The 15,217-nt window shown below is 50.6% G+C and overlaps 1 protein-coding gene across 3 annotated transcripts in view; it reads right to left on the bottom strand.

Moving 5' to 3' along the window:
• Positions 1–11,387: 11,387 nt before the first annotated feature.
• Sh3bgr (SH3 domain binding glutamate rich protein) overlaps positions 11,388–15,217 on the bottom strand; it is a 31,522-nt gene continuing 27,692 nt past the window's right edge. For 2 of the 3 annotated variants that reach the window (XM_090349429.1, XM_090349420.1), the window contains exons 6-7: positions 12,485–12,514; positions 11,388–11,516 (exon numbers count right to left, since the gene is read on the bottom strand). In XM_090349429.1, coding sequence (XP_090205555.1) covers positions 11,424–11,516; positions 12,485–12,514 — 123 coding nt within the window. In that variant the 3' untranslated portion in view covers positions 11,388–11,423. The remainder of the gene's footprint in view (positions 11,517–12,484; positions 12,515–15,217) is intronic. The other variant, XM_090349411.1, reaches the window with a different exon arrangement.

Genomic DNA, 15,217 nt, shown 5'->3' with positions numbered 1-15,217 from the left:
CCCAAAGGAATTCACTACCAAAGGGCTGGGGGCTCCAGCTTTGAGGCTGGGAAGCTCTGGTATCAAATCCCACGGGGAAGTTTGCCAGCTGTGAGAGCTTCATGGAGCCTCGAGTGCCTGTTTCTTCCCGGTAAAGCCGAGAGCAGCCCTTCCATGCATGACTGAAGGACCCCCAGACGAGACAGCTGTCACATGGGGGCGGGGATGTGGGGACCTGTGAGGAGTGGTACCCCTCATAATAAATAAGATGAGAGCAGCACTGGTGGCTCCCACCTTTAATCCTAGCTACTCAGGAGGCTGAGATAGAGCACTAGCCTTGAAAAAAGGAGCTCAGGGACAGTGCCTAGGCCCTGAGTTCAAGCTCCATGACAGACATCATCATCATCATCATCATCATCGTCATCATCATCATCATCATCATCATCATCATCATCATCATCATGGAGAAGAAAATAGGAGGAAGCAGCAGAGGGAAAAGGAGAGCAGGATAGAGAGGAGGAAAGGAGAGAAGGAAGAGGGTGAGGAAGCAGGCAGGAGAGGAATGAAGGGGACACAGGGTGAAGACGACATGAGCTGAGCTTGGTGTGGGAACGGGTGGCAGACTGGATCTCAGTAGCCCATAGGACTCATTTTCCATCTTACAGCCAGCTCTGTGTTGGCGATTTCAATCCAAGCCTAATTTTGTTCTGTGGATCGAACACCAAAGTATCTCTGATAGTCTATGTCTCTTGTTTATGTGTGCAGCCATCCCTTTAGCATTTCCTTCAAATGCCCTCTTGGTGCCAGCTTCACTGTGTGTCCAGTGACATTTATCCAAGCCTTGGGCACCTACTGTGCATTTTTTTTCTAGGCCGAAGACATAGAAGAAAAAACAGCACAGCCTGTGGGTCTCAGCCACACGAACCTTCCAATCCAACAGTGTCGGGAAGCAGCACAGGACGCGCCATGGAAAACGCAGGCATGGGGGAAATGAGAGTCTGGTAGACAGGGAATTTTGATGAGAACATAATTCATCCAATCCCCCCACTTGGGTCCCTCGAGGTTCAACAGACTCACAATGTCGTGAAGGTACCCCACTATCAGCCTCCATCTCTGCTTGCCACCACCTCCCCTGCCCCAAGGCACCCCCATGCTTCTCCCTCTCCCTCCTCCATATCCCTTACCCTGCAACCTTTAATGAACTTTGGCTCTCCTGAGATTTGTCAACTTGCCTCCTTTTACACAGACAGGATCGCAGGACACGTGGCAGTCTTGGCGCCTGGCTCCTGCCCACGCTCACAATCCTTTCCTCGGGCATTTGCACATACTAACGCCTCACTTCATTGGATAAATGTGGCACATTTTGTTAAGCCAGTCATCTGTTGATGGGAATTGGGGTCACTGCTACCTTCTGGCTTTTACAAATAATGCTGCTGTGTAGCATGTGTGTGTGGGCACAGGTGTCTCCTTTCCTTCGCTGGATGAAACAGAAGCCTTGTGGCCGGGTCGTGTTGTATTCCATGTGTAATTTGGTAAGGAAGGAGTTTTTTTTTATTTGTTTTTTATTTGCCAGTCCTGGGGCTTGAACTCAGGGCCTGAGCACTGTCCTTGGACACTTTTTGTTCAAGGCTAGCGCTCTGCCACTTGAGCCACAGTGCCACCTGTGTCTTTTTCTGTGTATGTGGTACTGAGGAATTGAACCCAGGGCTTCTTGCATGCTAGGTGAGCACTCTACCACTAGGCTGCGCTCCCAGCCCTTGAGGTTCCATTTTGAGCCAGTGGCCATGGGACACCCATCGCTGACAGCAAGCTGACAGCACAAGGGATGCTCATCAATACATAAGCTGGGGTGCAAGGCTGGCACTCTACCCTTTGAGCCACACCTCCATGTCCAGCTTTTTGCTAGTTAACTGAATCAGAGAGAATCTATCTGATTCATCTGCCTGAGATCATTTTAACCAGAGATCGCCACATCCCAGCCTCCTGAGCGGCCGGGGTTACAGGCATGAGCCCCCAGCAGCTGGCTGTGCTCTTTTCTCAGTAGAACGAGAAGATATAGATGCCTTGATTGGACCCTGGAGGAGAGCAGGGACCAAGGCTGGAAGGCAAGGCACAACATGCACACACACCCAAGCGGAAGAGAGTGGTGGGGAATGTGGAGGGACCGGCAGGCCCCGAGAGGAGAGCCTGGGCTCCATGCTGAAATCCACACAGGAAAGTGGCCTGCTGAGATTCGATGTGGCCAAGGGAAATAGAGAGGCCTGGGTGAGCCCGGAAGAAAAGTGCTGGGAAGTCCTGCCCAGTCCTCCACGTGGCTTTGCCCATGGCCTCCAGGCCCAGCTCTGCTGCCTACTCCACTAACATGGAGAACAAGAACGGCTGTCGAGCCTCTTCAACAAGTTGTGCTGGCAGAACTGGTTAAGCACCTGCAGAAAACTAAAGCTGGATCCTTCTTTGTCACCTTGCACTAGAATGAACTCCAAATGGATCAAAGACCTGGAGGTAAAAGCTGACACACTGAAAACTCTACAGGAAGGAATAGGAGATACACTAGGCCTCCTTGGCACAGGTCGAAACTTTCTTAATAAGGATCAAGAATCACAACAAATCAGAGAAAGGCTGGATAAGTGGGACTGCATTAAACTGCAGAGCTTTTGTATGGCAAAGGACATAGCTAGTAAATTAATTAGGAAGCCTACAGAGTGGGAGAAGATCTTCACCAACCATACAACAAAGGCCTCATATCTAAAATATATCAACAGCTCAAAAAATTGAATCACTCCAAAACTAATCTCCAAAGTAACAACCATCCCATGAAAAGATGGGCCAAAGACTTAAAGAGAGTCTTCTCTGAAGAAGAAACAAAAATGGCCTATAGACACATGAAGAAATGCTCAACATCTCTGGTCATAAAAGAAATGCAACTCTAAGATTCCACCTCACTCCAGTTAGAATGGCCAGGATCAGGAAAACGAATGACAACAGATGTTGGAGGGGATGTGGCCAGGAGGGATCACTACTACACTGTTGGTGGGAGTGCAAACTCATTCAACCACTATGGAAAGCAGTGTGGCAGGTCCTCAAAAGACTAAACATAGAGCTCCCCTATGACCCAGCAATTCCACTACGTGGCATTTACCCAACCATCCAGAAACAAGGACATATTAAATCCACTAGCACAACAATGTTCATTGCAGCACTATTCACCATAGCAAAGATATGGAACCAACCTAGATGTCCCTCAGTTGATGAGTGGATCAACAAGTTGTGGTATTTGTACACAATGGAATTCTATGCTGCTGTCAGAAAGAATGACATCGCCCCATTTGTTAGGAAATGGAAAGACTTAGAAAAAATCATATTAAGTGAAGTAAGCCAGACTCAAAGGAACTTAGGCTCAATGGTTTCCCTCATTCGTCATAATCAGTAGAAACCTTGGGCTCTACTAGCAGAGATTTGCTATAGAGCAAAATCTTGATACATAAGGCCATATAATGTGAAGCTAATTGAAAGGACCTCCAGGATAGTGAAACAAAAGCCATATAATGAATGATTGTTGTCCTTAATGTACTATGTTGTCTCTCACCTCCTTTGCTGTCCCTTGGGTATCTCATATTGGTATAGTATCTCACTTTGTTATCTGATATATTGAATTTATTTGTATTTGGTTATTTGAAATTTGATAGGGAAGGGGGGAAAACCAAGATGGGTGGGGGGTGTGGGGGGGGAGGGAAATGGGTACCAAGACATGAGAAAGGGTATCAATGTATGTGAATTAATGCACCTTCTATCTGGTGAATATCATGTAACCCTTCTACTAATTACAATAAAAAAATTTAATAAATAAAAAAAATAACGGCTGTCGACAGAACATAGCAAGGCCCCCAGTCCGTGGGCCCAGAGGCCAGGCCAGTCCACACGCAACGCTGGAACCACTCCCAGAGCAGCTGGACTGAACGGGCTGGCTTCAAAAGCCAAAGAAACACCGATTTCCTGTCACTTTGCTGGGCTTCCTGGCCTTGCTGAGTGTTGGTTTGACCCTCGGAATTCTTTCAATCCTATGGACGACAGAGCACTCACGCAGTCGTGTGCAGCTGCTTAGAGCGGGCAGTGCTGCTACGGGTGGAAGGCTTGCATCTCCTCAGAGCTCACCCAACGGAATCAAGGGTTCAAGATGGAGACACCAGGGGGTGGTGGAGGGGGAAGGGCTGGTGGAGGTGATGGTGGAGGTGATGATGATGGTAGAGGTGATGATGATGGTGGTGGTGGAGGTTTTTGTGGAGGTGGTAATAAAGGTGGTGGTGGAGTTGGTGGAGGTGATGGTAGTGGTGGTAGTGGTGGTGGAGGTAATGGTGGTGGAGGAGATGGTGGAGGAGGTGATGGTGGTGGTAGTGGTGGTGGAGGAGGTGGTGGAGGAGGTGATGGTGGTGGAGGAGGTGGTGGTGGAGGAGGTGGTGGTGGAGGTGATGGTGGAGGAGGTGGTGGAGGAGGTGATGGTGGTGGAGGAGGTGGTGGAGGAGGTGATGGTGGTGGAGGAGGTGATGGTGGTGGAGGAGGTGGTGGTGGAGGAGGTGGTGGTGGAGGTGATGGTGGAGGAGGTGGTGGAGGAGGTGATGGTGGAGGTGATGGTGGAGGTGATGGTGGTGGAGGTGATGGTGGAGGTGATGGTGGAGGTGGTGGTGGAAGTGGAGGTGGTGGAGGAGGTGGTGGAGGAGGTGATGGTGGTGGAGGTGATGGTGGAGGTGGTGGTGGAAGTGGAGGTGGTGGAGGAGGTGGTGGAGGAGGTGATGGTGGAGGTGATGGTGATGGAGGTGATGGTGGAGGTGATGGTGGAGGTGGTGGTGGAAGTGGAGGTGGTGGTGGTGGTGATGGTGGTGGAGGTGATGGTGGAGGTGATGGTGGTGGAGGTGATGGTGGAGGAGGTGGTGTTGGTGGAGGAAGTGGTGGAGAAGGTGGTGTTGGTGGAGGAGGTGGTGGTGGAGGAGGTGATGGTGGAGGTGATGGTGATGGTGGAGGTGATGGTGGTGGAGGTGGAGGTGATGGTGGTGGAGGTGATGGTGGAGGTGATGGTGGTGTTTGAGGAGGTAATGGAGGAGGTGATGATGGAGGTGATGGTGGAGGTGGAGAAGGTGGTGGAGGAGGTGGTGGTGGAGGTGATGGTGATGGAGGAGGTGATGGTGGTGGAGGTGGAGGTGATGGTGATGGAGGAGGTGGTGGTGGAGGTGATGGTGGTAGAGGAGGTGATGGTGGAGGTGGAGGAGGTGATAGTGGAGGTGATGGAGGTGATGGAGGAGGTGGTGGAGGTGATGGTGGAGGTGATGGAGGAGGTGGTAGTGGAGGTGATGGAGGAGGTGATGGTGGTAGAGGTTATTGTGGAGGTGGTGGTGATGGTCAAGGTAGTTGAGGTGGTGGAGGTGATGGTGGAGGTGATGGAGGTGGGGGGGAGGTAGTGGTGGAGGTGATGGAGGAGGTGATGGTGGAGGTGATGGAGGAGGTGATGGAGGAGGTGGTGGTGGAGGGGGTAGCAGGTGATGAATTTCGTCTCTGACTCGCTAGCCGCTCTTCCATCTGGCCACACCTCCAGCCTCTTTTGCGCTGGCTGTTTGTGACATAAGGTCTTCCCCTGCCATGACCCCGCTGCTGTGGGTTCCCATCCTGGGTCCCATCCCGGCGGGCCCAGCCACCACGCCCTCCATTGCTGTGTTGACATGGAGCCTTCCAGCCTTGTCTACCCGCTTCTCCCTGGAGCTGTGACCCTCCCGATCCGAGCCTCCTGCCCGGCTGGCTTTGGGCGGCAGGCACGCCCTGGGCACCCAGCTGCCAGTGAGAAGGCGTCTTCCACATCTTACATGCGTCCCCGCCAGGCTGACCTGTGACCACCGTGTCCCCCTCTCCATACTCCAAGGAGTGAGGACGACGGGCGCGGGCCACGGGCGCGGGCCACGGGCGCCTGGCTCCGGGTTTTTAAACATGAACTGAAGACGCTGTGCTCTAGGTCACAAACGTGAATGGGATGCCAGTCCTGACCACAAAAATATACATCCACAGATCTCCACTTGACATTTACTCAAGAGAAATAGAAATATTTGTGCAGGATTAAAAGAAAAGACTTGTCAACAAACGTGCATGAGAGCTTTCTTCAAAATATCCCAAGGTGAAAAATGATTTGCGCGCCCATCAGCACGGAATGGGATAACACTGGGAACCCCAGAAGACTGAGCTCCCGCCGTGTAGAGGAATGCCAGGAGAGCCAGACACACAGAGCAGGGCCCTGCCCTGCACATGCACGTGAGCTCAGGTGACAGGCCACACATAAAGACGGCGGCCCTGGTGACCTTCATGCCAGCTGGGTCTCCTGGGAGCAGGTCTCATGCACCTGTGCTGGACAGAGCCAGGTGAGGAACCCACAAAGCGCTGGGCTGGAAAGGGGTAGCTGAGTGAAGGCTCCCACAACACTCCCGCACACCTCACCAGACCCCCTCCACACACGCAAACACGGCGGGGTCCCTGAACCTTAGAGGCAGTGGAGAGCACAAGGCCGCCACAGCAGAACACCAGGGAATCTCCAAACATTTGAGCATGGGCGGGCCTGGGACCTGGAAGACACCTGACAATGGCGCTCTGCCTGACAGGACTGGAAGATTCCAGATTTTTATCTGAGTGACCACCATGCTCTCACAGTGATTCCAGCCAAAGCAGGAGATTGAATCATGTGCCATTTTAAAGCTTTCAGCAATACACACACTGCACCCTCATCAGCAATAAGGTTGTCATGAACGACACCCTAATGGATGCCCTAGTTGGTGTGGGAGGTTTTGCTTTTGCTTGTTTTCCTTATGCCCACCCTTAGTAAACTGCCCTGGCCGGGGAGAGGGCCTCCGTGTGGAGAGACCGGGCCAAGAAGCTTGTCTTTGGCATCACCTAATGGCCATCCTCTGTTACTACAACTCTGCCCTTCCCCAGCTGCCCCAAGTTAAAGGATTTGGGGAGGTCCTCTGGGAAGACCCTCGGCAGACAAACCACTGTGCCTGCTCCTCCTGTTAGCACTCACACTCGGCCAAGACAACCCAGGGCCTTCCTCAGTGCAGAGCGGATGTCCCCACATCAGCAGAAGAGGAAACTGGGAGAGGGAAAGGAAGGATGGTGGAGCTTCCCATCTTCGTGTTGGCACTTCTTGAAGTGAAAGAAAAATAACTCCTGGGAATTCTTTGGGCCTCCTTTAGATTAATACATTTTTTAGATCTATTACCCTCAGATAATCATGGAATTATTCCAATACTTTGAACCCTGCTTCCTTTGTCCCTCCTCTTCCTTCCTTCATCCCCCCACTTTTCCCTTCCTTCCTTCTTTCCTCTTTTTTTTCCAGTACTAGAGTTGTAATTTCCACTTTACTGTAATCTTTCGCTTTATTTCCAGCAAGTGTGTGTGTGTGTGTGTGTGTGTGTGTGTGTGTGTGTGTGTAGTATTTCATCAATTTGGGACAGAAGAGCCTTAATTCTCTTCAGAATGGCTCTTGGTTACCAGGGCAACAAGCAATGAGCTCTGTTCTCAGGTTTCTGAGGCTCACCGGATGCTTGCACCCCCCGCAGTCCGTTCCTGAGGAGGGGAGAGTTTGTCTGTCCAAGGAAGTGCCACCGTGATCGTAACCTAGGGAACAGCCCTGGGTTCCAGCAAGGAGACTGCGCTGCTTCCTGACAAGACACGAGTAATATCTGCTGCAAGAAAAACACAGGAGACGGCACACAGGCTGCGAGGAAAACATCCACAAAACCCGGTAAGGGAAATATCTATGGCAAACCCCTGCAGGCAGATGAGCAGAGAAATGCTGTTCAACCTACCTGGCACACAGTCAGGGGCCCGCACAGCGGCCACGGTTGGCTGCCACGGGCTGGCCACCCATCAGTGAATGACCAGCACCAGAAGCAGCAGCTCCTCCAAGCTGAGGTGTGCAAACGTGGAGCGGAAGGCGTCTCTGTCCTCCTCTCCCTCCCTGCACGTGAGGATGACAGAGCCACAGCCAGACAGTACACACAGCCCTTGGCGTGGCACAGCCTGTGATGTAAGAAGACAAGCTGTGCAATTCGAAAACAAAGACCAAGCCAAATAATTGCTGAAACAAAACCATCTCTCACCACGCACACAGGATCTAGATTCTGGCCACGGACCACCAGCTGACGCATCCACACGAGTTCAGAAACAATGGTGCCAGGTACCAGCAGCTCACGCCTGCAATACCAGCCACTCACAAGGCAGAGATCTGAGGACTGCAGTTCAAAGCCAGGCCTGGAAGGAAAGTCTGAGATGTGTATCTCCAAGTAACCATCAAAAAGCTGGAGACAGAGCTATGCCTCCTCAAGTGGTAGAGCTCCAGCTTTGAGTGAAAAAGCCAATGGGCACTGGGACACGATCAATTAACAGGTCTCTAGGCACTCACACACAGTGAGGCTGAAGGAAGATATGCTTAGGAGAGGAACACAAAGGTACAATGTGCATTTGGTCCTACAAAAATAATGTTTATCAAAATGAACTCCAGGAAATGCAAACAAGAAGGTTTGTTTTCATTGTTGCTCTTATTTTCTTTCCTTTTTGTCTTATTTGTTCCTTTATCTGTCTTTAGGAGGGAAAGGGGGACACAGAAATGGAGGGACAAAGAGTGAATAAATGCAGCAGTGATACTCACCGGACACCATGTTGAAAATGAACTTTACAACTTGGAGGTGGGGACAGGAGGGAGAAACTGGGAGGGGGAAGGGGTGGCACTGTTCAACTAGAAATGCATTCTTCATCTAATGTATGGAACTGTGACCCTTCTGTACATCCCCTTTATAACAACTACTAAAAATCCATAAACAATTTTCAAAAGAATAGGAAGAAAAACAAGTAGACTACCAAAATTTTTTTTAAAAAAGCTAATGAGAAATGCCTAGACCCTGAGTTCAAACACTACCATTACAAAAAAAAAAAAAGGAAAGAAAGAAAAGGAAACAGGGCTGGGAATGTGGCTAAGTGGTAGAGAGCTTGTCTAACAAGCATGAAGCCTTGGGTTTAATTCCTCAGCCCCACATAAACAGAAAAAGCTAAAAGTGGTGCTGTGGCTCAAGTGGTAGAGAGCTAGCCTTGACCAAAAGAAGCTCGGGGACAGTGCCCAGGCCCCAAGTTCAAGACCCAGAACTGGCAAAAAAAATAATAATAATAAAGGGAGAAAGAATGACACAAGACATTTGGCTATTCATCTTTATTTATATGGCTTCTCTGGAAAGCACTTCACTTTTCAAGCTAAATCTAAGACGAGGAGTGCAAGGCACATACAAAGCCTATGTTGTACCACAGAGAATTTCAGTTCCTTCAAATTATCCTTCCTGCGTATTAATAAGGAAAATCTATTTGTTCAGAGCAAAACCAAGCATTATGAGTGAAGGCGAGAAGGTCGGGCACACGGCGGCAGACGTAGACTTCGTGTTTAACTTGAGATGCACGCAGCTGAGTGACACGGTGCACACGAAACCCCAGAGGCATCCTTTGTGAACCCCAGCTGTTCTGAGGCAGCTGGGCTGGGTTCAGGCCAAGGTATTTCTGGTTGTTGTAGGAAGATATTTCAAACGCACATAGTAGCTTGGGTCATCTAAAAGAAAAGGCGAAGGCAGGAACAGGACTGTGAGTGCCAGGCGATGCAGCCACCCGGTCTTTCTTATTTACCATAAAACTGTCACCTTTGGCTCTATAAGCTTCATTTGTCAACGGTTCCTCCGTGCCAGGAAAGGAATTTTTGTTTTTGCCTGGAAAACCAAGCTAGGCCAAGTTTCTCAGTGTTAAGCATGCCAAGAACGTTTTCAGGGTAAACTGAGGCTGACTGTGCAGCTGAGTTCCAGCAGGGGATGTGTGGACGGTCCCTGGCAGGACGGGAAGGACCCCCAGGAGAGGGAATTCAGACCCTGCCTCAGTGGCACAGGAGAGGAGAGCCCTTCCATCCTTCACCCCCCACAGTGCCCTGCACCTCTGACCATCAACAAGGCCACCAGCTTGTCGCTGGAAGACGAGTGACTTGAGGAACAATCTTGGATTTCACGCTTGGATGCTGCACTTTGAAGGTGATCATTGTGGGACCTCGGGGGTGACAGTTGGGGCTCCCTCCTTCACTTTCAGGCATCTTGACCTTACAGCAGACTATTGTGGTCCAGATTCCAAGCTTCAAATGGCCAAAACGGGGCCCTGCCCCCGCCCCCCCCCCCCACACTATACTTGGCTCTCTGTCCACACACAGCACTCTCCCACTGTGCCCTCCCAGGCCGTGGTTCTCAGGACTGTTAAAGTTGTTTAAGTCACACAGTCCTCGGGGAACTCTGCACACAGAGTGGGGGATGTCCATGCACTCAGGTCTCACCGCAGGCACATAATCTGTTGTGCTTCCTTTGCTGCTCTTTTCTCCTAGCTCAGAAATGAGTCCCCATTTCTTCCTTAGCAACAGAACCATTATCCAAAGCATCAGCAGCAAACCCTGAGTCAGAGAACTGTGGGTCTAAAGCATGGAAGAAAGCAGAGAGCCAGTGACGTGGCTCACGCCTGCAATCCTAGCTCATCGGGAGTCTGGATCTGAGGGTCGCACCTCGGGCCAGCCCCGCTACACAAATCCTAGAGACTCTTATGACCCCGCAACCAGCCCCTTTATAACAACTACTTAATAACAAATAATTTTTTTAAAGAAGCACATGATTAGAAATTAGTTTTTCCGCTGCTCCTTGTGACACCACCGTGTTCCAGATGTGTCCAGTCCTGAGCTTCCGTGCCTGCATGAGGGGCCAGGAGCCGGGGACGGAGGGGAGCGTGACGCCGCATCTCCATGAACACACTGGCTGCCCAGCAGACAACACGATTCAAGCCAGTGGGCCCAGCCATCCTCCAATCAGCAGTGGGCTTTGTGATTTATTTTATTATTTTGCCAGTCCTGGGACTTAATTTTAGGGTGTGGGCACTGTCCTTGGGCTTTCTCAAGGCTGGCGCTCTACCATGTGAGCCACAGCACCAGTTCTGGCTTTTCTGTGTAAGTGGTACGGAGGAGTTGAACCCAGGGCGTCGTGCATGCTAGGCGAGCACTCTACCACTAGGCCACATGCCAGGCCCATAGGCTTTGTGATTTTTAGGCCCATATATTCCTGCTGCAGTGAACTGTGATCACCACTCTCCCCCGATGCGCAGCGTGGGTGACAGGGCACTGACGGCTCCTACGAGGAGGTGTGGGGAAATGCCCACAGCAAAGCCCAGCTCAAGGGCATCTTTGCCTGGAAACCCAACCACCCCAGCGCAATGCCAAGCCAGGGGTGTGTGGAGAGAGGCTCGAGTGCCGGTGAAAATGAAGCAGGATCCGGGCTGTGAATTGGGACCGGCCCCTCCCCCGCCCCAGAATCCTTGGCCTACCTGGGAAATTGGAGAATTCAACAAGAAAAGGCCTAAGAATCCTCCCCTTCCTCTCCTGGCTCCTCTTCTTCAGCTTCCACGGCCTCAGCCTCTTCCTCAGCCTCCTCCTCCCTTCTCTCTTCCGCCTGGGATCACAGAATCCAGCAGCATGGGCCAAGGAAACAAGGGAATGGGAGGTAAGATCCTGAAACCTGTGGCTTCCTGGCAACATGAGTGCACGCACACACACACACACACACACACACACACACACACACACCTCCCTGTGCCCACACACTGGCCCCACGAAACTGCCTCTACCTGTCCACAGTCAGGGAATGGAACTCGGCCAGTGCGTTTTTACCTTCCGGACACTTCTAGTTTTTCTGTCACGATTCCCGTGCACAGAGCCAGGTTGCTTTCTACTGCTGACCACCTGCGGGGTGATTAGTCCCAGCCAAAGGTGGAGGTCAGCATGGGACGCATGGGGCGACCCTGACTCCAGTTACACGGGCGTAACTCGGGTGCCCGTGGCCGGCAGGGGTGACCAAGTTCAGGGTCTCATCTGCCACCCCGGAGGCTGCAATTCAGAGGCTGTGAGCTCCTTGTTTCTTCGTCATTTGTGTCTTCTGAGTGGTTTGTTCGGCTCCTGTTCCCAGGCTCTGTCCTCTGGAGCTTTGGGGAGTTTGAGCCTAGTAGCAGAGCCTTAGAACAAGTATGCATGGGCCTTCAGAAGGGATTTTGGGGTCCCCATCGCACTTTCTCCTTGGCAAGTGTGAAAGAGTAGCCACCTCCTTCTCCCGCAGGGGCTCCGCCATCCCTAGAACCTGTCTTTGTGTCTTTATTAGCCAGCCACCATGAGAGTTCCACACATGAATCCACACAGTCCCACAAACATACCAGGCTCCAGAGAAGCCTCAGACACTGATTACAGGCCAAGCCAGTGAGCTGGGAGGAGCTCAGGTGAGCAGCAGTGAGCTGACAGGCTGTGGGGGACCTAGGGGGATCTGGACCTCTTATTCCACAACCAACAAAGGTAGGGCAGGCATTTCAAGGCCTCACCCCGCTGGCATGTTAGCTAAGCTGACCACACAGTGGTTAAAGCAGGCCGTACCTCTCCTGCTGCTCTCTCTCCTTCTTCTTCCTGAGCTCCAGAAAGAAAGGAAAACAAAATCAGAAATTCAAGTAAGTGTTCAGCTGAATCCCAAATCTATGCAGACTACAGTAAGACAAAAGTTCATCTAGGCAGGCACTGCTGGCTCATGCCTCTAATCCCAGCTATGCCAGAGGCTGAGATCTGAGGATGGTGGTTCAATGCCAATCCATGCAGGAAAAGTCTGTGAGACTCTTGTGTCCAAAGAACCACAAGAAAAAAACAGAAGTGGAGCTGTGACTCAACATGGTACAACTAACCAGGCACCAGTGGCTCACGCCTGTAATCCTAGCCACTCAGGAGGCTGAGATCTGAAGATCGTGGTTCAAAGCCAGTCTGGGCATTCAAGTCTGTGAAACTTTTATCTCCAGTTAATCACGAGAAAACCAGAAGTGGTGCTGTAGCTCAAGCAGAGGGACAGTGCCCAAGCCCAGACTTCAAGCTCCACAGTCAACAACAACCAAACAGTATAGCACTAGCCATAAGCTCAGAGACAGCACCTAGGCCTTAACTTCAAGCCCCATCACCAACCAACACCAAGTTCATCTGAACAGACACCACATTCATGTTCATGTGAAACACACACACACACACACACACACACACACACACACACACCCCGCAGGTCTGTGAGCATGGGATGGCCTCTACTTATCTCAGGCCTGAAACACTAAGTGAGCTTACAGATCCTTTTCCACCACTCATACAACTGAGAAAATGACCTTAACTCGTAACAGTTCTTTATAATACACGCTGTGCCAAGGCACGCAGCAGTCTCCAGAGCTGCTGGGAAAACCAAGGGCATGGGAACAGGGCAGTAGCACTGACCACTGATCTCTGCTTAGGGAAAGACACTTGCCAAGAATAAAGCCCAGGAATGCTGCCCTGGGGCTCAAAGAGATTGGCAGGTCCATCGCCTAATGTCCTAATGTCCTCTAGATCACATCTCCTAACGCAGCTCTGAGAAGGGACAAGAAGCTCTTCTAGCACCTCCCAACATGGTGGTCTTTAAATAGTGATGGCTCCCAGCTTCTCAGAGCCGTCCCCGACACCCCCCCCCACCTTCTAGGCCAGCAGTGCCAGCTGGAGCCTGGATGGGCTGTGAGATTGTCTTGCTCGTGTGTGTGTGTGTACTGGGACTTGAACTCAGGGCCTGGATGCTGTCCCTTAGCTAGAGCCACAGATTCACTTCCAGTATTTTTCTGGCTAATTGAAGATGAGAGTTTCACAGACTTTCCTGCCTGGGATAACTTCTAACCCTGATCCCCAGATTTCAGCCATCCGAGGAGCTGGGGTTTCAGGGGTGAGCCACAGCATCAGAATGGGAAGCACCTCCTCCCCAGCCCTCTGGACCAAGAAGGATGCTGAGACTGCAGCCAAGTCCACTTGTCAATGTAATCAGGACTTGTAAACCCCCGGCGTTGCCCTCACACTGTTGTCACAGAGTCCTGTCACCTCTGCCAGGGCGCTGTCTGAATTCACCCAGGCTGCTGCAAGGTGAATTCTACCAGTCTTCTTTATTTCCAATCTATTCTCCACATAGTAGACCCAGCAGACAATAAGCCTTGCCATGCCCCTGGCATAGACAAACCTCCAACTCCCAATAAATGTAGACTCCTCAGAAAAGCCTCATCTACCTGTTTCACTTCACCACCGCCCCCTCTCTCTCAGCCATACTGAGGCACAGGGACCCCCTTCCAGGACTCTGCTCTAAAGTCTGCTTGTAAGGAAGACCCTTAAAGCTGAGTTTGGGGAGCTTCTCATCTGTTCCCACAATCAACCATTTTCCTTCCACCCCCTCCGACACCCCACTATCTGCAGGGCATAATCTGTGTCTTCTTTATTTGTTAAATTCCCAGGACAACTTCTACCTTCAGGAAGCAAGGTGTTAGCTCCTAAATGCTTGTTAGATGACTGAGGATGTGACCATAGAGCCTGTGTTTCTCAAAGAGCATTCATTGTCTTTTATCTATATATAATCAGATTAAAATTTACTCTAGGCAGTATAGAATTAACAGCTGTGTACAGCAGAATTTTTTTCCCCAAATCCAATTACCTTCATTGATTAGATCCTGCTGAAACAAGATACTAACATGAGCCTGGAGACTCTTACAGGATTAGCTTGAATACATATAATTTAAGAAGAAATTACATCCATGTTCCTGGCTGAATTATTCACAAGAGCCACGTTATGGAAACAGCCCAGATGCTCTACAACAGATGAGTGGATTAATAAAATGTGGTGTATATACACACAGTGGAATTTTACTCATCCATTAGGAAGAATAAGATAATACAATTTGCAGAGAAATGGATGCACAACAAATCATGTTAAGTAAGTCAAGCTCAGAGAGACAAACTACACATTTTCTCTCATATGCAGAAGCTAGATCTAAAATAAAATCGAATGTGATAACCTATCCAAGATCCTAAGCAATCGTACACAGACAAAAAGAGGATACCCTAAAGGGAAGACCCCAAATGTGAAACTCCCCCGAACATTTAAAATACTACTTATCCACTGGTATTCCAGGAAAATCAAGGGCCTTGAGAACCAAGAGGCTCAGTGCCCAGGTCCTGAGTTCAAGCCCCAAGACCAAGCAAAAGAATTTTGGAACCTTATCCCACAGAATCCCACAAAATCAACCTGGGTTTCTGGAACTCATGTGCCTGTGGTGATAGCCACTTAGGAGG

This window comes from Megascapheus bottae, chromosome 1 (assembly GCF_031878675.1).
Source record: "Megascapheus bottae isolate mThoBot1 chromosome 1, mThoBot2.hap1, whole genome shotgun sequence".
Taxonomy (NCBI): Eukaryota; Metazoa; Chordata; class Mammalia; order Rodentia; family Geomyidae; genus Megascapheus; species Megascapheus bottae.
The sequence above is the reverse complement of the archived record's forward strand: the minus strand, read 5'-3'. Positions and strand labels throughout refer to the sequence as shown.